This window comes from Phyllosticta citribraziliensis (genome assembly GCF_038025025.1).
Source record: "Phyllosticta citribraziliensis strain CPC 17464 chromosome Unknown J3D65scaffold_7, whole genome shotgun sequence".
Classification (NCBI taxonomy): Eukaryota; Fungi; Ascomycota; class Dothideomycetes; order Botryosphaeriales; family Phyllostictaceae; genus Phyllosticta; species Phyllosticta citribraziliensis.
The window spans coordinates 780983-805639 of record NW_027117344.1 but is presented as its reverse complement, the minus strand read 5'-3'; the positions used below and the strand labels follow the sequence as shown (position 1 = coordinate 805639).

The 24657-nt window shown below is 56.3% G+C and overlaps 12 protein-coding genes across 12 annotated transcripts; 5 read left to right on the top strand and 7 right to left on the bottom strand.

Annotated features, from left to right (window-relative positions):
* Positions 1–143: 143 nt before the first annotated feature.
* On the bottom strand, positions 144–830 carry J3D65DRAFT_677758 (ankyrin repeat protein; the record flags this gene model as incomplete). Its single annotated transcript, XM_066803651.1, has 1 exon — positions 144–830. One exon carries the CDS (start codon positions 828–830, stop codon positions 144–146), a length of 687 nt encoding a protein of 228 aa, XP_066654419.1.
* A 515-nt stretch (positions 831–1345) lies between these two features.
* On the top strand, positions 1346–2733 carry J3D65DRAFT_554989 (PAP2 domain-containing protein; the record flags this gene model as incomplete). Its single annotated transcript, XM_066797208.1, has 3 exons — positions 1346–1416; positions 1478–1992; positions 2087–2733. The coding sequence occupies 3 exons, from the start codon at positions 1346–1348 to the stop codon at positions 2731–2733; spliced, it is 1233 nt and encodes a 410-aa protein (XP_066654418.1).
* Positions 2734–2886: 153 nt separating this feature from the next.
* On the bottom strand, positions 2887–3847 carry J3D65DRAFT_398970 (uncharacterized protein). Its single transcript, XM_066795906.1, has 2 exons — positions 3533–3847; positions 2887–3440 (listed from the first exon to the last, which is right to left on the bottom strand). Exons 1-2 carry the CDS (start codon positions 3626–3628, stop codon positions 3183–3185), a joined length of 354 nt encoding a protein of 117 aa, XP_066654417.1. The 5' UTR covers positions 3629–3847; the 3' UTR covers positions 2887–3182.
* Positions 3848–4289: 442 nt separating this feature from the next.
* Positions 4290–6104, bottom strand: J3D65DRAFT_398968 (tRNA guanosine-2'-O-methyltransferase TRM11). The gene is made up of 3 exons (XM_066795905.1): positions 5766–6104; positions 4746–5581; positions 4290–4675 (listed from the first exon to the last, which is right to left on the bottom strand). Exons 1-3 carry the CDS (start codon positions 5880–5882, stop codon positions 4303–4305), a joined length of 1326 nt encoding a protein of 441 aa, XP_066654416.1. The 5' UTR covers positions 5883–6104; the 3' UTR covers positions 4290–4302.
* A 547-nt stretch (positions 6105–6651) lies between these two features.
* J3D65DRAFT_398960 (DHS-like NAD/FAD-binding domain-containing protein) lies at positions 6652–8774 on the bottom strand. Its single transcript, XM_066795904.1, has 2 exons — positions 8183–8774; positions 6652–8117 (listed from the first exon to the last, which is right to left on the bottom strand). Exons 1-2 carry the CDS (start codon positions 8535–8537, stop codon positions 6709–6711), a joined length of 1764 nt encoding a protein of 587 aa, XP_066654415.1. The 5' UTR covers positions 8538–8774; the 3' UTR covers positions 6652–6708.
* A 606-nt stretch (positions 8775–9380) lies between these two features.
* On the top strand, positions 9381–13088 carry J3D65DRAFT_398878 (mediator complex, subunit Med16). The gene is made up of 9 exons (XM_066795903.1): positions 9381–9742; positions 9793–10144; positions 10193–10900; positions 10948–11167; positions 11218–11337; positions 11387–11497; positions 11551–11832; positions 11883–12014; positions 12081–13088. Exons 1-9 carry the CDS (start codon positions 9600–9602, stop codon positions 12704–12706), a joined length of 2694 nt encoding a protein of 897 aa, XP_066654414.1. The 5' UTR covers positions 9381–9599; the 3' UTR covers positions 12707–13088.
* J3D65DRAFT_627050 (uncharacterized protein) lies at positions 12785–13397 on the bottom strand. The gene has a single exon (XM_066800500.1). It carries the CDS (start codon positions 13288–13290, stop codon positions 13018–13020), a length of 273 nt encoding a protein of 90 aa, XP_066654413.1. The 5' UTR covers positions 13291–13397; the 3' UTR covers positions 12785–13017.
* Positions 13398–13433: 36 nt separating this feature from the next.
* On the top strand, positions 13434–14781 carry J3D65DRAFT_627046 (PLC-like phosphodiesterase). The gene is made up of 2 exons (XM_066800499.1): positions 13434–14597; positions 14679–14781. The coding sequence occupies exon 1, from the start codon at positions 13529–13531 to the stop codon at positions 14498–14500; it is 972 nt and encodes a 323-aa protein (XP_066654412.1). The 5' UTR covers positions 13434–13528; the 3' UTR covers positions 14501–14597; positions 14679–14781.
* Positions 14782–15614: 833 nt separating this feature from the next.
* On the top strand, positions 15615–17797 carry J3D65DRAFT_627042 (major facilitator superfamily domain-containing protein). Its single transcript, XM_066800498.1, has 4 exons — positions 15615–15797; positions 15883–16072; positions 16121–16938; positions 16993–17797. The coding sequence occupies exons 1-4, from the start codon at positions 15760–15762 to the stop codon at positions 17564–17566; spliced, it is 1620 nt and encodes a 539-aa protein (XP_066654411.1). The 5' UTR covers positions 15615–15759; the 3' UTR covers positions 17567–17797.
* J3D65DRAFT_627039 (uncharacterized protein) lies at positions 17714–19476 on the bottom strand. The gene is made up of 2 exons (XM_066800497.1): positions 18976–19476; positions 17714–18862 (listed from the first exon to the last, which is right to left on the bottom strand). Exons 1-2 carry the CDS (start codon positions 19295–19297, stop codon positions 18186–18188), a joined length of 999 nt encoding a protein of 332 aa, XP_066654410.1. The 5' UTR covers positions 19298–19476; the 3' UTR covers positions 17714–18185.
* A 79-nt stretch (positions 19477–19555) lies between these two features.
* J3D65DRAFT_627037 (Oligosaccaryltransferase-domain-containing protein) lies at positions 19556–20236 on the top strand. The gene has a single exon (XM_066800496.1). The coding sequence runs from the start codon at positions 19781–19783 to the stop codon at positions 19943–19945; it is 165 nt and encodes a 54-aa protein (XP_066654409.1). The 5' UTR covers positions 19556–19780; the 3' UTR covers positions 19946–20236.
* Positions 20186–24581, bottom strand: J3D65DRAFT_627034 (uncharacterized protein). The gene is made up of 2 exons (XM_066800495.1): positions 20671–24581; positions 20186–20588 (listed from the first exon to the last, which is right to left on the bottom strand). The coding sequence occupies exons 1-2, from the start codon at positions 24308–24310 to the stop codon at positions 20347–20349; spliced, it is 3882 nt and encodes a 1293-aa protein (XP_066654408.1). The 5' UTR covers positions 24311–24581; the 3' UTR covers positions 20186–20346.
* Between the last annotated feature and the right edge of the window lie 76 nt (positions 24582–24657).

Here is a 24657-nt window from a genome sequence, read left to right as displayed (position 1 = left end):
GGTCCCATGGAGTTTGGAACCAGCCAGGTTCCTCAACCGAGACTAGGTGCGGGTGCAACAAGCCTTTGTTTGTAAGCTGTCATGGTCTGAACCAGACGGCTTTGGTCTCATTTTTTTCCAGCGTAAAGATCTGAATGTTTCGCTCACTCTTCACGCATTCTGACATTTCTATCCTGATTCTCGCTCCTCCAACCAGTGACGGCCTCCTCAATCAACTGGCGCAGCTGTTGCTGGCCCTGTTCGGTGTGAAAGTCGTCGCGGGCCGCCAGCTCGTCAATCCTGCGCTTCAACTCGGGATCGACGACCTCGTCTGGCACCTCGTCCTCGGCGGTAGTTCCGACGTTGACGGTGACGCCGTTGGGCAGAGGCGGCGGATGCATGGCCGACGACGTTCCGCCATTCTGCTGAGCGGCGGCTTCGGCGGCAGCGGCAGTCGGCGGAGCGACGCCCATCTTGGAGCGCAAGTAGGCGGAGACAAGGGGGAACTCGGCGTCCTGCTCGACGCGCTCCTCGGGCGTCAGGCCGTCGGCATTCTTGGCGTGGACATCGGCGCCAAGCTCTTCAACGAGGCATTGCGCGGCCTCGACGGTCTCTGCGGCGAACAGCGGCGTCTCGTCGTCCTCGTCGCGGATGTTGGGGTCGACGTTGTAGGTGCGCACGAGGGCGCGCAGCAGGTCGAGCTGGGCGTAGGAGACGGCGGCGTGGGCGAGCGAGTAGCCGTGGGCGTCGCGGGCGGAGGCTAGGTGCGGGTGCGTCTGGAGAAGGGCCAAGACTTGAGCAGGGTTGTCCGGGGCGAGGTTCAAGAGACGGTCGATGGTGACAGACGCCATTGTTTGCGCTGAGGTGTTTGAAGTGTTGGGCGTGGTGGTGGTAATGAAAGTGCGAGGCGAGAGTTAGGTTTGTGGCGCAGAAAAAGAGACGGTTGGCCCGGTGCTTGGTCGTCGAGCTGAGCCAGCGATTCCCCCGCTAATGACAGCCCTACCCCAGCAGCCCCCCAGCACCCCCCAGCTTCACTCCGTCAGTGGCGGCCATGAACACTTCAGCAGTGGCAGCACTGCCGCTTTGGGACCGGCAGCACAGCCTTCTGCTCGTTCCGCTCGGCTTCGGCCCTCCATCCTACCGGCTGTGATCAGACTGTCCATGATTCCGTATGTGGAGACAGGAGCACATGCAGCTAGACTACAGGCAGCCACAGTTCTAAGCCATGTCTGCATCTCACGCGCCTGGCACTTGGCTCACCCACTTCCCTTCTTTTCTCTCCATCAACTCCAATCGTCGTCGCACTTCAACATCTCAAACCTCGTACTGGCAGTTTGATTCGCCGTCGCCTTCGCCATCGCACATTATGCGTGCTGCGTTAGCTTTACCTTCCAAGCGCCTGGTCGCCTCGTATGTCTTCGACTGGTTCATCATATTGTAAGTTTGCCCTCTCGACTGCTGCTCGCACCCTGGCCTAGTACTGACGCTTGCGATGCAGCGCAATGGCCGCCGTCGGCGGCGGCTGGTCAACCATCAGTCCCTATCACCGACCATTTTCGCTGCTTGACCTCGACATTGCCTTTCCTCATGACAACACGGAGACCATTCCTGTCTGGTTACTGATTGTTCTCGGCCTCTTCGTTCCGGCCGGCATCATCTTTCTCGTTTGCTTGTTCTTTGTTCCCGGACCCACGGCCAACAAGCAAACGCCCAAGTCGCTCATCTGGCGTCGCAAGTTTTGGGAATGGAATGCTGGCTGGATGGGTCTTGGACTCAGTCTGGCGACCACCTATCTCATCACTCAGGGCATGAAGAACCTGTTTGGCAAGCCGCGCCCCGACTTGCTCTCGCGCTGCCAGCCAGACTTGCAGAACGTGGGCGACTACGCCGTCGGTGGCTTTGGCCAAGATATTTCTAACCGTTGGACGCTTGTCAATTCTGCAATCTGCCAGCAGCAAGACTCCGGTGTGCTCGACGACGGCTTCAGGAGCTTCCCAAGTGGCCACGCTTCCTGTAAGTGACACAAACTCAACACTTGACCACAACACGCGCACTGCCCCACTACATCCCGATCAGAACGAGCCAAGTCATGCTGACACGCATCCAGTCGCCTGGTCTGGCCTCCTTTACCTCACGTTTTTCCTCTGTTCCAAATTCGCCATCGCCATCCCCTTTCTCCCGCCCCGCCCTTACTCCCTCGACGCGACGCACACGGCCATTGAGCGCAGGCAATCCTTTGCCCTCCCACTCTACAACTCGCCCAACGCATCCACCATCCACAAGCCGACGACGGACGGCGCACACGACCTATCACCCCCGTCATCCTCAGCCGGGCTCGACACAGCCGCCTCCCCAGCCACCGGAATCGTCCCTATCCGCAACCAAGCCGCGGCACCTCCCACCTACACGCTCGTCCTCGCCGTCCTCCCCGTCGCCGCCGCAGTATTCATCTCGGCGTCGCGCTACTTCGACTTCCGCCACCACGGCTTCGACATCCTGTTCGGCAGCCTCCTCGGCATCGCCATGGCGTGGCTGAGCTTCCGCTGGTACCACCTGCCCATCCGCGAGGGCGCTGGCTGGGCGTGGGGTGCGCGGAGTAGGAACCGCGCGTGGGGTGTCGGCGTCGGTGTGCTGGGATACGTGGGCAGTGAAGGGTGGGGTCCCAAGAAGGGCGACGGCGTCGTTGGGTTTGGCCTAGGTCGATCCAACGCCAGAAATGGCGACCGCGGTATGAATGGTGTGGCGGAGGCTTGATTGGAAGATTTGCTTTTTTTTGGGATTGTAAACTACGCACGGCGTCGACAAGGGGTGGTTCACGGTCGGTTACTTCTCGTCACGGTCGAGGTATTCTTTCCATCTTTTGAGGGCTTGTCAAGAATTGGGCTGGTTTGGTTTGGGGGTGCATGGGTTGGACTGGTTGCATTAGATTCTCCGCGTGTCTTACCTCTGTCACCGCGTGTTACTCAGGCGTCTGTCTTTCCTCGCACCTCGTTCCCGTTTCTTCTTTCATCTCTGCGCGCGTGGTCACACAACCCAAAAGCCAAAAATCTGAGACCGCCTTCCCCGGTTCTCAATCATCACGGCAGCAAAATTCACCAAATCTGTAAAGTCGATCCAGTATCTCTGTAGAATAGAACACGCACACATGTCTTCGCCTATCTCCAAGCAAGCTCCATACAGCCTCCGTACAGCACAATCACCACCTACGCCTCCTTAACCTTCCCCTCCTTCTCCTTCCCCTGCGCCTGCAAACCCTCACACCCAACCACGCCGCCAACAGCCTGTTCAGCCTTGGCCGCCAGCCCACCGCTGCCCGCACCACCACTACTACTACCGTCCTTTGCCTCCGAAGAGCTACTGCTGTTGTTGTTGGCTGCTCGCATGTCCTCGACGGCTTGGCTCTTGGTTGCGTCGCCCGAGTGCTGCAGCGCGGCATTGGAGGTGAGGGAGCCGATGGTGGCCTGCACGGGTGGTTAGTTGGTGGGGCGGAGGATGGGGGAAGGAGGAGGAGGACGGTGGTGAGTTGGGAGGGGAAAGGAGCAGAGCGACAGACCTCGGCGGCGCCTTTGGCGTACGAGGCGTGCGATGTTATGAGCGAGGGGGTCGTGTCGTCTGATGACGAGGTGTTTTGGTTGGTGTTGGACGACATGTTGGGCAGGATTAGTCCAGTGGTACAGACTTGTTTGATGACGAGTCTGTGAGGTGAGGGCTTCAATTTGTTCTTTTCAATGAGTGAAGAGTAGACAAGGGTAGATTAGACGCTGGGTTTTGGATGTCAAGTACTGTGCGAAGTTTCTGGGAGTAGAGCGCGCTTGAGACGAGACGGAGCGCAGGGGCGGGCGATGATGTATTCGATTTCAGCTTGCCGCCGGGCTCCAAGCTCTCTCCCTCCTACTCTGCCCTGCCCTGGCCTTGCCTGGCTGGGCGAAGGAAGCGCAATGGATTGGGCTACCTAGGTGGGCGATGGGACGGATGCAACTGTCGACTTGACGTCACCGTACGATCCACCCGACACGGCTGATCGACAACCTAACGACGCCGCCCCCCGGACGCCCGGTAACTTTTTTACCCTATTTCGGTCTGCCCGCATGCGAGTCATCGCCGCACCACCATCACCGGATAAGCCTGCCTCAAGCCAAAGGTTAATCGGCAAAAGCGTTTTCCTTATTTCTGCTGTGGCTGTCGCTCCTCTTGCTGATGCTGAGCCGTTGCGGAGCCGCCGTCGGCCAAGCTCAGCGATTCGATTGAGGGAACAGCCGCGCCAGCGCCTTCTTTCGCCGGCTCTTCGGGCGTCTTGAAGCCTTGAAAGTACTGCAGATATCGTCAGACGTGATCAGACAAGCGAGACTCCGAGATGCTCACCTTCCGCCTAAACGCATTGAGCTCGTTGGCGCCCGCTCCGTCGCCCCCGTCGACTCTCTTCTCCCAGCGCACGCTGGAGTCGACGTCGCCGTCCGCCCGCCGCTCATACGTCAACAGCCGGCGCGACCATTTGTTGAACGGCTGCACGCACACGCTGACGAGCCGCAGTGCCGGGTGCGCCGGGATGGGCAGGTCGATGTCTTCGTCGTTGGCCGTCGGCATCCACATGGACAGCCGGCCGCCGTCGACGAGCGTGCGCACGGCAAAGTCGAGAATGTCGTCGAGCATCACGTCGAAGCTGTAGGGCCGCTTCGGCGGGATGTAGCCGTCTTTCCTGTAGGTGGTGAGCGGGTTAGCGAGATAGCAATAGATGGTAGTATGGTGATTGGAATGGGGAACCGAACAGATGTGCCAGCTGCCCGTCAACGACGACTGCTTCTTTTCCTCCGCCGTCTTTTCTTCCGAGCACTTTGAGTCCTTCCCTCACTCCGTACGGCGGATCGCACACAATGCCGTCCAGCCATCTCGCGCTGCCCACCCTCAAAGGCGTATTCGTCAGGTCTGAAATGAAATTGTCCAGCAGCCTGCCCGTCGTCCCGTACTGCACAAAGTTCGCTCTGACGCAGCGGTCCTTCCCCTTTCCCCTGATGCTCCGCCCATCAATGTCGGAGCCCATGGCCGTGGCGCCAAAGTGCGCGGCAGCCACGGAGAAACTGCCGGTGCCGACAAACGGGTCGAAGAAGAGGCGCCCGGGCGCCGCGAGCGCCATATTCGCCGTGACAAGCGCCAGCTCGGCGTCCATGCTCGTCGTGCTAATGTAGCGGCGCTTCTTGAGGTCGTACGTGACAATGGCCCTGCGGCCTCCGTCGGCGAGCCAGCGGCCCAGGAACAGCCGCCGCGGCGCCGGCGCACCCAGCTCCCAGTCCTCGTGGATGCACAGGTGCAGCGCGGGCGTTTTGAGGTCGATGACGCCCTCGAGCTCCATGTATCGGAAGCTGTTGATGAGCTCGCGCTGCTGCGATGGGCTGCGCTTGCCTTGGAATGCGTCGACGCTGAATCGGAACGACGTTTGCTTGTACGCGGCCCATTTTGATGCCGTACGCGCCTTTACATCGGCGTGGAGCTCCTCATACGTGCTGCCCTGCCCCCAGAGCTCATAGATACTGCCGCTGAGGATACTCCGGCGGATGAGTGCGCGGGCTTCGTCGGAAGACGTAAGCTTAATGATGCAGAAGGGGGTCTAGAACTTGGCATGAGTTTTTTGCAGAAATGATAATGGTGTGGCGTGAAGCCTTTTGACCACGAGAGATAGATGAGGAGAAAAGAGAGGAAATCGAAAGCGCGACAATGAAGAAAAGTGAAGAGAATTCAGGTTCAGACAAAAAAACGACGATAGCATTCAAATGCCAGAACATCCCACTTACATTATCTTCGTAGAAAACAAACTCCAATGGCGGAAGTCCAGCAAGAGTAGCCAGGGCCTCGAGCTCCGCCTTGCGAAAGCTCTCGTGCACTTGCACCAGGCGGACGAGGTACTCCATCTGCTCTAGTTTTTGCAAGTTTGGTCTTTCATGCGGACCTGCCGAAAATGTCACCGCAACGACAATGCAACAGGGACGCAAGTTTGGTTGACGCGGACAGCGCAGCGAGGAGAATTGGGCTTGGTGGTGGTGACTGGGAGGGCCGTTGCTATTCTGCGCGCCTTCCAGATGGATTGATTGGGCGAGGCTTGGTTCGGCGCAAGCGACAAGCGAACGAAAATCTTCTCCACATCATGGCCGGCACCGTTGTATGCAACGACCACTACTCACGCGGGCCTGCGCTCAATTATGGCTCGGCGCCGACAAAGTGAAATGTAATGCAAACTCCAAGGCGTATCGATATTACTTCGAGTGTTCTATCTTTTTCGAAAGCAAATGATGCCAGCTCATTATCGCGGCAGCAGGCAGCCCAATGTCCCGTTTTCCCTTCCCCGATGGCAGTCCCATCAAACCTCAAACCTCATGGCCTCAAATCCAGGGTATCATGCCATAGTCCATGGAGACACAGCTCCTTGTGGTTGAGAAAACGATTGCAAAGCAATGCCCTCACTCGGAGGGCCTTGCCTAGCAGCAACTATGCAAAAAGACACAGTGCAAACCAAATCAAGACGAGTTTCTGTGCTCGTCTGCGTGTTCCTTCAAACTCCGATAAAATGCAGCCGCCTTTTGTCGTTTCACATGCGAGTGGAAGAAAAGCACCCCGCCATAAGTGAAAGGCACTCCTGTAATTTGTCAAATGCGCCGATCAAGTTCGATTCTTCCTCCGCAACCCTGACGAAAACCGCAATCGTAGAGCCGTAACCGGTTTCCAGGCGGCGCCGCGCAGTCAATCGAGGATTTTCAACATGTCGTTTGGCACGTAGCCCGTGGGAGAGATGGTCTTGTCTGATCGAGGGGATGACTTGGGGGTGACCGCCAGATCCTTAATCAAGGGCTCGCGATATGGAGGAGCAGTGTTGTTCTTTGCTGATTGCGGTGATACTGGAGCCATAACCGTAGGATGGCGTTTGGAATCGGTGCCGCAAGCTTGCTCCTTTTCCAGAGTCTTTGCGGGCGCCTGAGCAACTGCCTTCGATTGCTTGAATGGGAGTTTGAGCGTGATCCCGCTCTTGTTCTTGTCTCCTTCTGTCGCCTTCTTCTTTGACGATGGCTTTTTATTTTGCTGCGTCTTCTTCGACGCTCCTGCAGCCGGGTTCTTCTTGCGACCTTTGGGCTGGGGGGTACCAACTTTGGAGTCTTCGGGCTTAATGGTCGTTTGAACAAGAGGGCCCAGGGTTTTGTTGCCGAGCTTTGGACTTGCTGAAGGCGTCATGATACCCTTGGCCTTGTCTACTTGCTTCTTGCGCGGAGAAATGGGGACTAGGACTTTCGGACTGGGAATTCGGGCTATCTTGCGATATTCTTCGTCGGTGATTTCCTTTGGATCAACGGGCTGATCCCATCGGCGCATGGCGGCTTGCTTCGCCACTGCATCGCAAGGCCCTCGCACAATCAGATCCCAGCAGTTGTTCAGGTCGACCCCCTTGGGCTCGGGCTCATTGTTGACCCAAATGGAGATACCGTCCTTGCGGTCCCTCACCGTATTGATCATCTCGCGTGCGATGCGCCTCACGCCAGGAACCTTCAAGGTCGTTCCAACGACTATGACTGCGTCTGGTCGAGCGCGGAGGTCGGCGGTTGTGACGCGGCCAATAGCGTCCTCATCTGGTCCATTTTCATTGTATAATACCATGCGCGGGCGCAGTCGGCCGATTCCGTGACTCCTCTTCCCTTCAAACTGGGTGCGCAAGTTGTCAACGTAGGCACAGGCTTCGCACTCTGGTGGGGTTGGGCCGTCGAAAAGGGCTGGGTTAAAGTCATTGACCTCTTTGCATTTGACGCAAAACATCTTTTCGAGGCCGCCGTGGAGCAAGACCGTTTTCGGCCAAGGGCCTTTCTGAGGTAGCGGAGTCTCGGTCGCTAGCGGTCCCAGCGCGGTTTCCAGGCCATCAACGTTTTGGGAATAAAGCCGAAGTAATCTGCCCTCGTCGGCAAGCGTAGCAATCAAATGATGAAAGTCGGTCGAGCACGCCCCCCTAGACTTTTCCGAGAGCGACCGAACCATTTGGTGAAATGTGGCCGTCGAGGCGGGATCGCGGTAGACCGACGCGTCAAAGAGATCTTTGCCAGAGGTTTTAAGGTTGTGTTCTTGGCGTAGGCTATTAAAGAGTCCTGTAGACGATCGAAAGTCGGGGACTGATAGGGTTAGCGTCGTTGCGCGCTGGGTTCGCGAGGTGAGGTGAGGTGAGGGTGGGACTTACTGCCGGCCGAAACCGATATCCCTGCGCCCACAATCATGACGATTTTGCGCTTCTTGTGAAGGACCTTGAGCAGCAGGTCGAGGGCTTCGCGTTGGCTCGGTTCGCTGTCGTCAATGTCGTCGCCGGAGAGGTCCAAATGGCGCGTAACGCGTGGCTTTGGCTCAGCGACTCGCCTCTTCTTCCGGGGTGGGCCGTCGTCGTTGGGCTGACGCGCGCGTTGTTCCATGTTGTCGGGAAGCGGTGAGCCTTTTGTCGAAGGGTGTTGCGAGGGAGGAGGAGAAGGATAGAGTTCGGAGGGTGGAGTAGGAGAGCGCGACAGAAACGAGCATTGTGAACTGTCGTCGTCGGAAGACATGGTGAACGAGTGGCAGTCTGGCGACGGCGGTGGGCGGAGGGGAATGCGGCAGGCACGAAACGGGCGGGGGTCCTTCTACAACATGGACAACAGCAGCGGCAGGTTGATGGCAGTCCAAGTCGGAGTCGGTCAAAGAGGACGGAGGGTGGAAGCGCCGAGGACAGCGGAAACGGCGACGGAGCGGCGGCGGCGGCGGCGAGGGATGGGATGGAGTGTGGATGGAGGTTGGGGGAGAGAGAGTGGAGAGACGGTTCTGGGGTGAGGTTCAGGTTGGAGGTGGCTCGCTTGGCGTAGGGACGGTAGTAGCGGTAGCGTCAAGGTAGGTACAGACAGTACCTTACCGCACCTTGGTGAGGCCGCGGCTCGACGAGGGACGTGACCTGAGCGAGGTGTGCGAGGTGCGGCTTGTTTACATTTATTTTCAGTCTGTGCGTGTTCGCGCGGCTTCTCGTCGACACGCCGCTCTCACGGCCGCATGCCCAGCTCAAACATGTTGCATGGCCACCCTGCTCTCTGCGTGATTGTTGTTCCCCTGCGCCGTTGTTCGCGTCTTGCGGGTGCAGACGGTCTGGCGCAGGACTGCGAACAAGTGCAGCGAGCAAGCCGGCCAGCCAGCATCAACCGCCGTACTCGACATGACATGGTCAAGTTTGCAGACCCACCGCGTGCGACTGGCCGGGCAACGTCGCTTTCCCCAACGCATCGTCATCCAGAGCAGCGTGGGTGCGCGGTTGAGGGACCGGAGGGCGTCTTCAGACAATGACCAAACACGGCTAGCGCGCCGGATGAGTCAGCCCTTCACTTCCGTTCCGGTTCCACGCCTGGCTTGCACCTGATCGCGGATCACCCTTCCACTTCTCGCTTCCGTCGTCCATACGTTATTGTTGCAGCTTTGGATATCCTTCTGGTCTAGCTTCCTGTGCATCTTGCTCGCACCACATCTGCATATCCTGCTCGTCAAAGCTGGCTTGTTCCAGCCCTCTTGTGCCGGAGCGGCTGGTGCCGTCGCCGCATCTCTCGGTGCTTCCGCCATCAACTTCCTCGTAGTCGTCCTGCCGCGATATGCCCTTGATGATGGACGACGACCAGTACATGGAAGATCTCTTCAACGATTCAGCCGAGCAAATCCCCATCTCCGTTGGTGCTCCCCCGGTAAAAAGGTTGGCTCAACGCCTCGACGAGCTGCAAGAAAACGGCTGTTGCCAGTAAGGCTGCATTGACCCCCATTCTGGAAACACATAACTGACGACGCCAGAAAAATCGCATGGTCGAAGAGCGGCTGTGTCGCCAACATCACCCGTGATGGACGCGGCGTAAGCCTTCGCGCTTTCCAGCGAGACTCTACCACCGGAAAATGGGTACTGGGGGACGCTTCCCCCCTTGAAATTCTGTCGTCGCATGATGAATACCCTCTTGTCCACGTCTCATGGGGCCATCTTGGAGTCGACCTGACTGTCATCGATGCAGCTGGCAGAGTTTTGATTTTCACGGCCACCCAAGCAGTAGACCGATTGAAGCTCACCAGGGACAATGTCGCTGACCAAGAAAGTGAATACAATGCAGTAGTTGGCTTGCACTGGCTACCTGTTGCTCCTCAACAAACCAGAGTAAGTCTGTATCCATCTTCACTGCCATTGCCTTCTGACATCAATCAGTATCATGTCCTTTGGTCAGTAGAGCGTACTGAAGAAAAATGGCGGAACCATATAACGAGTCATGAGTGGAAAGAACCTCATAATCCTTTGCATTTGTCACTGGCAGGCTTTCTTTGCTTTACTCGTGGTGGCACTGTGCGACTTTTCTTCCAGCAGCCGGACCGCCAGTGGGCCGACGCATCTACAGACATTGAACCGGCCACTTCTGCAAAAGACATCTTCACCCATGCCTCTTTCGCATCAGACACGGCAACGTCCATTCTACTCGCCGCACACACCGTCACTGGCTCAATTCTCGTCTATCGCGTAAAAATCAACTGGAACGCTCAAACTGGAAAACCCGGATCGCCCGTCCTTGATATCACGCCTCTCAAGACGGAGCTCAACTGCTCCGCCCAGGTGACAGACTTGGGTACTGGCGACGCTACTCTCGGAGCAAGCGCAAAAATCTCATATCCTGCAAAACTTACGCATTTGGAATTTGTTCCCAACGGCCCAGATGATGGCTCTATGGAGCCTTCTCATCCCACCATTCTCGCCGTCTTCGCACACACCCCACCCCCTTTACCATCAATCATGGATCAAACCCAGTCCCAGCAGCATCCTTTCAGCATTATTTCAAGGTGGGAGCTGCATGAAAGTAAACACAGCCTTCTTTCTGGATTCGAGTCCATCAAGAAAAGACCGGTCAATTCTGCGGAGCGTCGAGTGCGTGTTTATCTTCCGTTCTCTATCAAGTCGCTAACCTGAGTTAGCATGAGGTGACTCTCAAACGACTACCAGACATAGTTATGGGCACGGCGACCATTGGACTTTTTTGTCTCAACTTTTACACAAGATTTGCCTTTTGCCAGAGCAACGGTTTCGTCGAATTCCGTGACAGATACTCCATGGAGGTAATGGCTCCGGACTTGAACCAGAATCGGGTCACTTCCCTTATCCAGTCGGGATTCTCTTTCACGACGAATGAACCAGGTAGGTCTAAGAGGAGATTACGCGATACGTGGACTAATTCGTCATGAAAGGCTTGCACGTAGCGCTATCGCCGAATGCATGCATCCTAGCTACCATACAGCCCGATGGTCAAATAACATGTAAAAACATGGAATTCACCTCGGGTTCACTGAATGACGGGAGCAACAGTCGTGCGTACAACCCTCCCCAATGCTGATTCCAGGGTCTGATACAAAACAGCGGAGACAACAGCCGCTATCGCAGCATTGGTGCTTCAATACAGCTCTGCCTCTCTATCATTGATGACTGTGGATGACCTGTTTGCCATCATGCCTCAAAATATGGACTCCCGTGAGCCTTGATCCAATCCCCGCCGTAAGGTGCACGCCGCTAATGACTGACAGGGTTGAAATACCTATTTCTCAGCGGAACCTACCACTGTTTGAATGCTTCTGCCGAGTGGTGTAGAGAGGACAATGGGGAAGGTGCAGTGAAGGAAGTGATGCGCCAAAACGTCATACGGGCGTGTCTGAGTACTCAAAGTCTGCTTGGATTGGGCAGCGATGGAACGAGGTCCTTGAGCGGAAAGCTGGCATGGACAGTTCTGAGTCTTCGCTTTACGGGCACGCTTATAAGCCTGCCGGTGTACCAAGTTCGCTCCACGCGGCCTGAAAGTTTCACGCATGGTAAGTTGCATTTGACACGATCCCTGAGGACAATACTCATCTAGACACAGAAACCGCGGCACACCTCAGGGGACTCGTCAAGTGGAACACAGATTTGGTGGTCTACATTTTTGAAGAGCTGATAGAGCTTCTGAACTCATGTCGAGGGCATGAAAATGATAGAGGCTTTGTCCAGCGAAGAAGTGCGCGATCACCCGACCCCCCCCCCCCCCCTTTTCCGCTACCGATTGCTGACGTTCCAGCCACAGTCAACGAGATGTGCTCACCGGGCTTGCTGTTGCTTTTGTGCAGCTTCCCTCGGTTCATCCTCCGACTTATGCGCCCGGTGTTCCAAGGGCTTCTGAACATTTGTCATTCGCAGATGAGGAATGCTCCCACCGTGGCAGCGCGTACGGAATTCCATGCAGTCTTTTCGACTATATTGTCGTCGCCTGTGCCCACTCCCCAAATCAATGCCATAATCGACGAGGTAGACAAAGCAGTGCGACATGCGTATGAGAAGGCCCAGTTCAACGATGAGCGACGCAAGGCAACGGAACGGGAAATGCTCATTTGGGCCGAAATCCCAGACGTTCTGATGCCTGTGGTAACACATTTGTTCCGCTTCACGACTAAAATCCTGGAGACTGTCGACGCCTCGAAGGTCATGTACTATGATTTACGGTGGCTAGGTCTAGGAGAAGACCGAAGGACAAAGCAATGGAACCAGAGGAACACAGTCGACGTGCTAAGGAAGGTGGTGCTGACTGAGAAGGACGTAAAGCGCAAATGCGTCAAATGCGGCAGCCTGAGTAAGGACACGGAATGGAGGTGGGGCATTCACAACAAGTGCAGCTGTGGCAGTCCTTGGGTCATGGGCGGAGCAAAGTCCTGACGATTTGAACTAGACACATGGCATTGGAAGCCGAGGAGGAGGACAATGGTTTCTTATTTACTGTAATTAGCGTTGCTTGCGGGCCAACAACCACAGTAAGCGCTGATTGGACAAGACCTCATCCCGCCTCTCACACGCGCTTGGCCTAACCGCCCGAGCTCTCTGTTTGGTCCAGCTACGCGTGGTCAGTTCTCCTGCGCATACTCTGCATCATAGGGGTTGACTCTTCTGTTGGAATACAATTTTTTTCTACGCTTTCGCGCCGTTTGTTGGTTCTGTTGTCCCTGTCTCGGATGTTCAAGGTTTAGCCGCTACTCCGACATCCACCGACAGACATGTCTCTCGCTGCTCCGCTTACTATCCGCAACCTGACATCCACGCCTCTTGAATTGAAAGTCATTGAGCGCTACGATCGCGCAAATCCGCTCAAGAAAGGCGTCGAAAAGATATCGCACAATGTGACGACCCTGGGCCGAGGCCATGCGAAACATGACGAAAACGACCACAACTTCGAGTCTCAAGGTGCGCCACGCCGCCATTGAAGCCCAAATCATTGACTGACGAGCTCCCGAAGATGTTAGCATCCGAATAGCACCCTTTACGATCCAGAAGACGGAAATCGCGTGTCCGGATCATGCCAAAGAGACGTTGCGCTTGACTTTCGAGTATGACGGCCAACGGTATCGCATAGACACGCCGCAGAAGAACGAATCGCAAGCCTTTGTACCCCTCGCAACCGACCCCAAGCGTCAATACGTTGGAATATTTCTGCAACAACATGGCCACCTCGCCATATACTCGTCAGCCAAGTTGAGCTGTTGGATGAAGGAGCTGAAAGACTCGACGCCCCTCTCGGGCATCTCCATACCTGGGACGCACAACTCACCAACCTACCATCGCGCCCTCCCGTCGGTGCGGTGTCAGGCTGTGTCTCCTAGAGAGCAGCTCGACAACGGCGTGCGTTTCTTCGACATTCGCGTTCAGCCCAAGTACCCCAACGACCCACAAAGGGATACACTGATCCTCGTCCACGGCGTCTTCCCCATATCTCTCACCGGCAGCAAGACCTTTCGGTCACTTGTTACCGACGTAGAAGCTTTCCTGCAGCAAAGCCCTTCCGAAACTGTCATTATATCCCTCAAGCGCGAAGGCACCGGCCCCGCAACCGATGCGCAGCTCTCGACGATTGTCCATGACCACTACGCGAACCCAGAAAAGAACAAGAATTGGTACACGGAGCCGCGAGTACCATCGTTGGGCGAGGTGCGCGGCAAGATTGTCATCGTCCGGCGCTTCGGGCTCGACGAAAGAGTCAGAGCTGACCACGAGGGTGGTTGGGGCTTGGACGCCGAAAACTGGGCTGACAACACGGCCGACGACACGCACGGCGCCGTCAGGGTCCAAGATTTCTATGAGGTCCTCGAGCCCACTCTGATTGAGAAAAAGTCGACGTACGCTCTCGAACATCTGGCACGCGCTGCCGAGTGCGTTGTCCCCATCCCGGGTGTCACCACGGACGTTGCCAACCCGGTACCTCCTGGCCCGCTGTTTTTGAACTTCTTGAGTGCGTCCAATTTCTTCAAGATTGCCTGTTGGCCGGAAAAGGTTGCTGCCAAACTCAACCCGGCCGTGGTCGAGTATTTGTGCACCCAGCACCATGCTGCAGAGACGCAAAACGGGGACGGATCAACAGGAGTCGTGGTCTGCGATTGGGTTGGCGGCAGCCAGGGTTGGGACCTGGTGAAATGCATCGTGGGGATGAATGCATTGCTTGAAAGAGAACGAGGGTCGTAATGGTGAAGGACAAGGAGGTTCGTGACTGGCAAGTGTACATTCGCCCTGGGTGGGCTGGCCCCGTTGGTTTTTTGTTCGCGTCTTCATCCTTGTAATTCTGCAAAGCTCTCAGCTCACTGCGCATAATGATACTGCTAATTCTGATTTCGAGCATATACAATAGAGTTCCAAGACGTACAAACAAGAGGGTCATCTATACCAGTCTATGTTTCGAACAAGCCGGTAGCTGCTGGAACACCATACCACTGGGCTGTGTTTTACATATTGTCGATGAGCTTGTGTTCTATGCAAGCAAACCACGCCAGCCAGGAAAATCGGGAAACCGACTTAACTTAGGGCGACGGGGCCCGACCCTGACCCGGATCAACCGCAGGGACATGGACAGGGCGGAAACCCTCCGATGACAACTCGCGTTTTCTAAGCGTGTACTCCCCACGACAATTCTACGACAACAAACCGGAAGGCATCGTGTCGTCGCCGCCACAAATTCTGTTTCCTTTTGTCATGAAATGCTCTCCTGGCAGCCAAGCAATGCACGTTTAGCCGCCCTTTGACGCATCCGGTTCTTTGTCACCGGCCAGGAGGTGTCGAGCCCATTGGAGACCCCGAGCGGCACGTCAGAGTTTCTTGGAAGCGCGGAACCAAAGTCAATCAGGGCACAGTCACCAAACTCGACTGGACCTTGCTGGTGACGGCAGAGCAGTTGGCGATGACCACTCGTCAAGAGACGCGCATGGATTGCTTCACAGCTCATGCTGGCACCGCTGCACGACTCCAAAACTGAACCACCAAGACCCACGCGACCTGGATCAATCATAATTAGCCATTTCTAAGCAATTCGATTGCAAGCAGAGCTGCATGCCATTTCCTCGGAGAGGTTGCCGGCGGCGGTGATGTTAGTTAACCGGGACCGAAACTGGCTTCTGATTGGTTCGCTGTCACCTGCCTCGTCCAAATTTCCCACGTCCTTGCGCCCTAGCATCGACCAGCAGCAATTGTTTGACTAAGCCTGTCCCGCCTTCGAGGGCGTCATTCAACAGCGTTTGGTTATTGACACACACTTTTTTGGGCCTTATTTAAACGCCTCTGTCGTCTCTTGAATTACTCACTACAACTCGCAAGTCCTGCTGTTATGGATTCCAAGAACTCGCGCACCTTGCAATAACATCAACCGTTTTAGACTTTTAGAGTCGAATAATCACTTCCTTGCACCCTGTTGTCTTTTGTGACAGCAAACTTGTCAAGAGCCGCTCCTGACAATGGTAGACAAGCCCAACACCACGGAGAGGGCGCCCAGGTCTGTTTGCCCTTTTCTCAAAGTTCACAGAGCTCTTGTATGTCACCAAGTCGTCACGAGAGCCAAGACTGACGCCATTATACAGACGTACCGAGTCTCCAGGGCGAGCGCATCAACCTCAGATCCCAGAGGCGGAGAGAACGTCTCTGGATTCCATCGAAGAATCTACGGAGGCGCGCCTGGAGCGCCTGGGTCGCCAAAGACCAGAAGTCTTTCGTTCAAAATGGGCAGAGATTGGATTCATCTACTCGGTGACCATGTCACAACTTTTGACTGTAGGTCAAGCCCCGTCCATTGAGCAACCACAACTGACGTGGGACCAGGAATACTTTGTTTCGGGCTTCAGCGTCATCCTACCGACAGTCTCCCGTGAACTGAATATCCCCAAAGCGTCTAGCACGTGGCCCATGAACGCCTTCTCGCTCGTGGTAGCTTGCTTCCTCCTCATCTTTGGCCGCCTCGGCGACATCTACGGCGGCTTCCCTGTCTATGTCGGCGGCATTGTCTGGTTCACGTTGTGGTCCTTCATCTGCGGATGGTCGCAGAACGAACTGATGATGGACTTTTGCCGCGCGCTGCAAGGCCTCGGGCCCGCTGCGTACCTGCCCACAGGCCTCATGCTGCTGGGCAGCTTCTACCGGCCGGGCCCGCGCAAGAACCTCGTCTTCAGTCTGTACGGCGCCATGGCGCCGCTGGGCTTCTTCTGCGGCATCTTCTTCGCTGGCATCACGGCCCAGTTCACCACGTGGCGCTGGTACTTCTTCATCGGCACGATACTCTCACTCAGCACCGTCGTCGTCGCCTACTTTGCCATTCCGTCCGACAGCCAGACGCGCAGGGACCTGGGCATCAAGATGGACTGGTGGGGCGCGGTGCTGTCGTCGGTCGGGTTGATTCTGGTCGTCTTTGCGATTACGGACAGCGCGAGTGCGCCAAATGGCTGGGCCACGCCGTACATTCTGGCACTGCTGGCTGTCGGCATCCTCGTCCTCGCTGCCGCTGTGTACGTCGAGGGTTGGGTTGCGGAGCAGCCACTCTTGCCGTTTGACGTTTTCAAAGTCAAGTACATGAGTCCGCTATGCATCGCCCTACTCTTCTGCTATGGCAGCTTTGGTATTTTCCTCCTCTATGCCACATACTAGTACGTTGACCACCCCTGTTCCTCCTGTTTTCACAGTCACTGACTCTCCAACAGCATGGAAAACATCATGGGCGCCACACCGCTCCAGGTAGTCGCGTGGTTCGCGCCCATGGCGGTCGGAGGCATGATCATTTCAACCGTCGGCGGCATGGTCCTTCACCACCTTCCCGGCACCGTGCTAATTATGATATCCGGCGTGGCCTTCGTCATCAGCCCGCTGCTGTTCGCGCTGGCGCCCCACGGCGCCAACTACTGGGCGTGGGTCTTTCCCTCGATGATTTGCGCTACCGTCGGCATCGACGTGATCTTCAACGTCGCCAACATCTTCATAACGACCGCCATGCCGCTGCGCCGCCAAGGCCTCGCTGGCGCCCTCATCAACTCGCTCGTTCAACTGGCCATCGCCATTTTCCTTGGCTGGGCCGACGTCGCCGCTGCAAACACGGAGCACAGGGGAATGAGGGAGAGCTACAAGGTTGTCTTTTGGTTTGAGCTGGCGTGTGCGGCGACCGGACTCGTCATACTGGCACTCTTTGTCAAGATTCGCCCTGCAAAGAGTGAGTTGACGGCGGATGAGAAAGCTGAGCTGGCTGCTGAGGAGGCCGAGGCGGAGCAGAGGTCGAGATAGGTGGAGGCGGCGCGTCTGCAGACACGCGATGAGATACGGATGCCGGTTGCGTAATCGTGCCTCGCTCCTGTCCTTTCTTGACGCCGCTATGAGATATGAACGCCACGGCAATGGACAGACCAGATGTTAGACAAGAAAGTAGAAAGCGTGTAAGTATGCGGGAATCGTCCCATATCATGTAGAATAGACTTGTAAGATAGACTTGTATAATATCTCCGAATCCCTCTCAAACACGGTCCATCTGGAAGCTGAGAAAACACTGCCAGTCACCGTATAGATATATCTACCCCGCTAAATAAGGCTGATCGATTCCTGCTCTACAGCGAATTGACCGCTGGGGTGAAGAGAAAAAAATGGTGTTTTCCCCCAGGGTCCTCCGCTGATGGGAGGACAGGTCCCCGCAGAAATGCTCAGCAGTAATGACAAACAAAAGATGTCGAAAAAAGCCAACGCCAAAAGGACGAACCCAAAAGGCCATGTATCGCTTTGGCCGGATTTTTTTTCGCGCGCAGCAGCAGCAACACCAGGTATCCACCGAGTTCCCGACCCCGCTCCCCTCCAACTCGAAAGAAGATGGTAATTTTTTGGTTTAGAAATTGGCAATCGAGGCCGCCGCCCCCTATACGGCTCCTCCGCCTGATTCGTTGGCCAAACGCTCCTGTTCCTTCTCTTCCCGCAGCGCATCCGTCTCTTTCCGCAGCTCCTCGAGGTTCCAGGTGTCGTCCTCGCCCTCGTCCTCGCTCTCGTTCTCCCAGTCGCCCTGCTCGAACAGCGCACGACCGGTGGCTTCCTTCATCTTCTTGGCCTCCTCCTCGGCGGCCTTCTTGTCGAGGCGCTCCTTCTTCCACTTGGCAAACGACTCGGGCGTGACGGGCGTGCCAGGCCCGCTCAGCTTGTGGCGCTCCGACTCCAAAAAGTCCTCGAGCGTGAGCGTGTTCAGCGGGCTCTTGTCCATGGCGGCCTTTTCGGCCGCGCGCTGCTCCTTGGTCTTTAGGATGAAGCCCGGCGGCAGCATGTGCCTGTACATGCACTTGTCGCCGCCGTTGGGGCACACCCAGAACCAGCCGTACTTTTGGTCCTCGATGGCGGCGATAAAGAACTTGCACACCTTGTCCGTCGTCGTCTTGGGGTTGCCGTGTTTGGACTTGACCACGTCGCGCAGCTTCTCCTCGTCCCAGTTGGACATGTCGTCCTTCTTCCTGGCTTCTTCTTCCTGCTCCCGCGGGTCGATGTAGAGGTTCTTCTTCTCGGCCTTGCGCTCCACCGAGAGGTCGTGCGAGAATTTGCATTTCTTGCCTGCACATGGCGCCGTTTGCGTCAGCAACGTAAACCAATCGTGACCATTTTCAATTCCATCATCATGCTCATCGCGCGCGTGGCGGGGCTGCTGGCGATCGCATCAAACTCACCTTTATCGCAGCCGCCCTTCTTGAAGAACTGGCACACAATGGTCTTCGGGTCGACGCCAAAGGGCACCTTTTGCACTTGCACAGGCTTGAAGAGCTCGGCCGCCTCTCTTTGCGCCTGCTCCGCTGCCTTCTTCTCCTTCTCGCGCTGCTCCTTCATGGCCTGCTTGCGCTTCTCTTCTGCCGACAGGTTGCTCGAAGACGAGGCCTTGAGCTGCGCAATCTGCCTCTGAGCAGCTCCTCCCTTCTTGTTCTTCATGCCAAAGGACTTGTCGACCGCGACCTTCTTCTCCTTGGGCTTGTTGTCCTGCTTTTTGGGCGGCATGGTGGCGGTGTTTGATCTGGTCTTCCTTCGAGGGACAAGTAGGGTAAGGATGAAGTCCTGGGTCGACACCGGTGGTGCGGTCGAGCTTTTTTTTCGGGTGGTGGTGGTGGATGTTCTCCGCGCGTGTGGATTGTCAGAGTCAGTTCAATGACGTGGGGTGGGCGTGTCGGAATAATCCGTTTCCGCTGCGAAACATGCAACGAGTGTGGCCGCCCGGCACCTGCAGTTCTGCGAATGAGGCGTGCCCTGTGCGCTACCCGACGACGCAGCTAAGGTACCCGGACCTCTTACGTGTGCATAGCTGTCGCCAGCCCTCGACTGTCGCAACGCCGAAACTCATCATTGAATCCTCGTCTGTAGTCTCCAATCTCCAAAGCTCCGGTACGCCAAATCTCCTCCAGTTTCCTGATCGCCTGCTAACGCTCGTTCCAGACCTCCGCGCCCTGCTCTCTCCCGCAACCTCCACCGCATCCGCCGACCAACATGATCACCGACACGGGGCTTTACACGCTGGCCATTTTCCTCGGCAGCGCGGCCATGCTCATGATTGTCCTGTACCACTTCCTCGAAATCAACGCCAAAGACGCCGAGCCCCTCTCGAAAGAACGCAAAGCAGACGCGCTGCCCGCGGGAAAGGGAAGGAGCTAGATGAAGCTCAGCCAGATTGCAAAGGACACTTGGCCACAACTGCATGTCAGGCATCGCTCCATTTTGCGATCGGGAGGAGCGAGCAGATTCCGACGGTCATGGTCCGGTCGGTCGCCTCCTATTATGACAGCGGCTGTGCAGGAGCAGCGCTGGGGATGCAAAAGTGTTGAAGATACCAGTTCAACTTCAATTAGGACGGCGTTCGCGGAGTAAATCAATCAAGGACATGGAATGAATCAATGCTTCTTGGACTGAAGCCGTATTTGAAATTACCAAATCATCTATCATACCCGTTTTAAGCTCTGCCCAGTGATGAAATTGCTGCTGCCTGTGGCAAACAGCCAGAATCCCAATCCCGTTGCCGGTCACGACAATCTGCTCTGAAATATGGAGTCCTCTTCTCAATCGTCATGATCCTCTTGTTCCTCGCGACGCTGCACAAAGAGCCTCCGAGCCTCCGCGACTTTCTCCTCAATTGTCATAGAGCCTTCGTCCTTTCGCGGCCTGCCTTTCAGCTTGACAGCCGGACCGGAGCTGACCATGCCAGCCATGGCGTCCCTTTTCCGTGGGACAATTTTCGGTGTCACTTGTCGACCTGTCTTGGGGTCGTAAAGATAGGCTTCACTGCTCGAGTCTTGCGACTCTGACCGTCCATGTCCATTAGCATGCCTAGAAAGACCCCGGAGTGATATACAAAACCATGCAACACAGATGCAAGGACTAACCCGAAAGGCCTCCAGCCTGGCCATCTCCGAGCTCCCAGGACATGGGCCCAAGGTGTGCGAATTCCATATGGTCCGCAAAGTCCTCGGGGACGGAGAATCCATTGGGCTTGCCCGTTCGCGGATCGAGGCTCTCGTGATTCTCTCGACAGTCCTTCCAGAAGCACGGAAATTTCTTGAACTGGTTCTGGGCTTGATGGAATTTGAGGACATGTTTGCGTAGTGTCTCCATGTTGTGAAGCTCCGACGAGCATCCATCCCACTGGCACTTGAAAACGCTGTATGGAGCTGAACGGCGCGATGCGACGCTCGATGCACGCGAGCCGCCTGCGGGAGACTTGAACGTTGGTTGCAGCGCGGCAAGTTCTGCAGGCGTGAGACCGACGGCCCGGGCCTGCGCTTCTTTACTGTGAATGGCCTTGCGCCATCCGACAGGACGGCCTTTCTTTTTGGGCACCGGAGTTCCGTCTGGGTTGAGCTCCTGCTGGCGAAAAGTAGAGTATCCGCTGAGCGAGCCAGCAGATTGGGAGCCTTCGGCCATTGTGGACGACTGGAGGGTGGATGTTGGTCGTGGGGTTGTTCGCGGATGGCTGGCGTGGGAGACGCGGTCGCGTTGGATAGGAGTGGTCCGAGCGTCGGCGCTAAGATCGTCCGCGCCTCGAAACGGGAAGCTGTTCGGCGCTGTCGCTGGACTCTTTGGTGTCCCTGCTTTGGGTGGTCTTCCCGGCCCGCGTTTCTTTGGAACTGCAAACGAATGCTCAGGTGTCGCGTTGCTCGGAAGTATTGGCGGTCGTGGGAGCAGTTGCTTCGGTGCGCCCGATCGATGCTCCAGACTTGGGTGAACCTTGGGCGGCGGACGAGCTTTTGGCTGCTGCGGCGACTCCTCTTCCTCCTCATCAGCGTCGTCGTCGTCGAGTTCAATGACGTTGGCCTCGAGTGCATTTGCCGGTGGCTCTCCAGGATCTATCAGATCCCATCGAATTGTGCTCAAGTCCGAGTTGTTGTCGATGTTTTTGAACGATTCTTTGAGGATGTCCAGATGACCATTCAGTGGCCTCATTTCTGGATGCTTGCCCGTCGCGAGAAGCACGTCTCTGGCAATCGTCCTCACGTCGTAAGCCGAGCGACGCAGAGCATTCTTCTTCTCGATTGGCCGCACAACCTCCATGTTCCTCGTTCGCTCTTCGACCGCGGAAAAAACAGGAGCAGCTACGTGGACGCTGGTGTGATGTGCAGCCGGAGGTGTTGGTTGGTTCGGATTGCTGACCGAGGAAGGCAAAGCCCAGGCGGGTGCAACGTCCCCGTGCGGACCAGTATCTTGTTTTTTGGCAGGCGGTAAATCGTCCTCGTCGTCCTCGTCGTCATCAAGGGTCGTCAAGTCGATGATCTCGCCAAAGTCGCGCTTCCGTGCTGCCTCTGCCTTTGTAGCCGGTTTCAGACTGGTTTCCCTACTCCCGGAACCTTGACGACTACCGGTACCAGATTCGTGCCTGGTGTGTGGCATACGCGCGACAGGAATCTGCGGAGGTGGCTTCGGCAGAGCCGGTTGAGTGGGGGTAGGTGTTGCGCCGGTCGCAAAGTACGGGCTACTGACTTGAGTTGACTCTGGAGGAGGATAGTTCGGCTGTTGGGCCTGCAACTGCTCTGCCATCGTTTGGGGATGACCCGCCGGAGCATGAGCATGCGTGTTCGCACTGATTGGCTGGCCATTCTGCCTTTTGGTCAAATCTATTGTTGGTGGCGGGTTAACACCATTTGCCTGCGTAGCAGTCGGCAGTTGCGCACGCGTCGAGGCTTGATTGATGTCAGGAACAGCACTCAGAAGAGAGCGCGCAAAGGATGCGCGCTCCAGTTTCAACCCTGTAGACTCGAGCCACTGACACAACTCGATGTACTTGGGGTTGCAATTCAAGAGAGTGCATATCTCTTCTGGGGTAACTTGCTTGTCAGCGTTTTCAGGAATAGCATTGAGCCAATTCGAGGCGGCTTTGGAGATTTGGTCTTTTTTATCAGCTGGCCACATTGTGTTCCCAGATGGAGGCGGCTTCACTTGAGCCTGATGTGGGTTTGGAGCATGGCTCACTGCTGGTCGTGAAAGGTTGTGCGGAGGCGGTGGCGGCGGCGCTTGTTGAAGATGTTGTGAAGGTGGGGGTTGATTGATTTGGGCGGCTGGTATTGCAGTTTGTCGAGCAGGCTGAGCCTGGTGAGTGGCTTGGTTTTGAGGCCGTGAGGATTGCGCTGGACCGCTTCCTGAAGCCGTTTGGGACTGGGGCAAGTGACTCCTACGTTCTTCCTCCCATATGCGAGCCAGCGTTGCCGGATCTTGTTGATTCAAGACACGCATTTTCGCCATCAATTCTCGTATTTGGGCCTCAGTGTCCTCTGACGAGGCGGCCGGTGGCACGGGATTGTCGGCGGCTTTCGACATCTTGCTCTTGGTATTAGCCTTCTTTTTCGCCTTGTTAGAGGCTTTTGCTGCTTGCTGCTGAGCTACAGCCGTTTGCCGTTGCTCTTCCTGTTGTTTTAACTCCTCTGCCTGGCGCCGCTCCTCTGCCTGGCGACGCAACTGGAATTCTTCAGCCTGGCGACGTGCTTCTTCTTGACGTTTTTCTTCGGTCTGACGGCGCTCCTCGATCTGTCGTTGCTCTTCGGCTTTCCGTGCTTCCTCCTTGCGCACTTCCTCTTGTCTCTTTGCCTCAGCCTCCAGCTCAGCCCTTCTTCTCTCTGCTTGGGCTCGCTCCTCAAGTTCTTTGGCTGCCCTCAAAGCTTCTCGTTTCCTCTGAATTTCTGGCCAAGGATCGTATACTTGGGTTGGATCAACCGTCTCGAATCCACGTTGATCTGCTGCGGTGGTCTGATTTTGCTGGCCGCTACTCCACTGGTAAGATGCGGCAGATGTTCCCGGAGTCTGGGTCACTTGTGCTATGTTAGGGAGCTGCCGGCTGGAGTAATTAGAAGTACTGGCTGGCGCAACAGCGTGAGCTTGTGGGTGAGAAATGGCGTATGTCGCCGAGGGCAGCTGTGGAGTTGAAGATTGTGACGACGGTTGTGCCACTGGCTTTGGTGTTGGACTTGGGTTCGTAAACGCCGGTGGTTGAGTCAATCCACTTGGACTTTTCAAATTCCTAGTGTTTAGCGCAGGTGAGCGCTGTTGTGTCCTTCCCGCGAGTGAGTTTACACTTTTGGGCCTGGTTTGCTGGGTACCGGTACTGAACCCCGCGCCGAATGATGTGTTTGAAGTGTTGGAATAGGTCCTTGTGTGGTCGTACGACTGAGCAGCCGATGGCGGATTTTGAGACGTGGTCACTGGAGTTTGGGCGGTAGAGCGCTGATTCGCATTGTGCAGACCGGATGCATAGGCAAGTTGTTGAAGCTCAGTTGACCCAGTATTCCGGACCGCGCCCGTCGATGTGCTTCCTGTTCCATAACCCGTAGCGCCGTAGTATTCAGGTGGGTAGTTGTAGTTGCCCGACGACGCGTACGTCGGCGCAGTGTAGGACGTGTAAGAATCAGAAGCCGGCTGGGCCTGGGAAGGGTACTGGCCACCGGTGGTTGGCGCAGACGAGCTTTGCTGATAGTCGCTGTACTGCTGCGATGCTGGCTGCTGGCTATTTGCGCCGAAATACGTCTGATTACGGGCCATTTACTTTTGACAAACGGGTAACGGCCAATGTAGGTTTTGCAAGGGCTTCACAACCGCGTCTAGCCTCTGGAAAGTTGAAGCACGCAGACGGCGTTGGTCATAGTGCTCCAGGTGTCAAAAGAAGCAGGGTGGCGAAGATCGGACAAAAGACGCGTCGCGGCGCGTAGGCGACGAAGGCGGACACGGTGGAGTCGGGCGCGTAAGCTTTCGGATGGCGCGGACGTGCTGAGAGCTTCGGAGGTGCGGTGGAGGAGACGGCCGTGGAGTTTGTTGCACGGATACCTGGCCAAGGTCGCCGGGTAGCTTCCTGGAAGCGGCGCCCAACTGTCGGCACGGACACACTATTC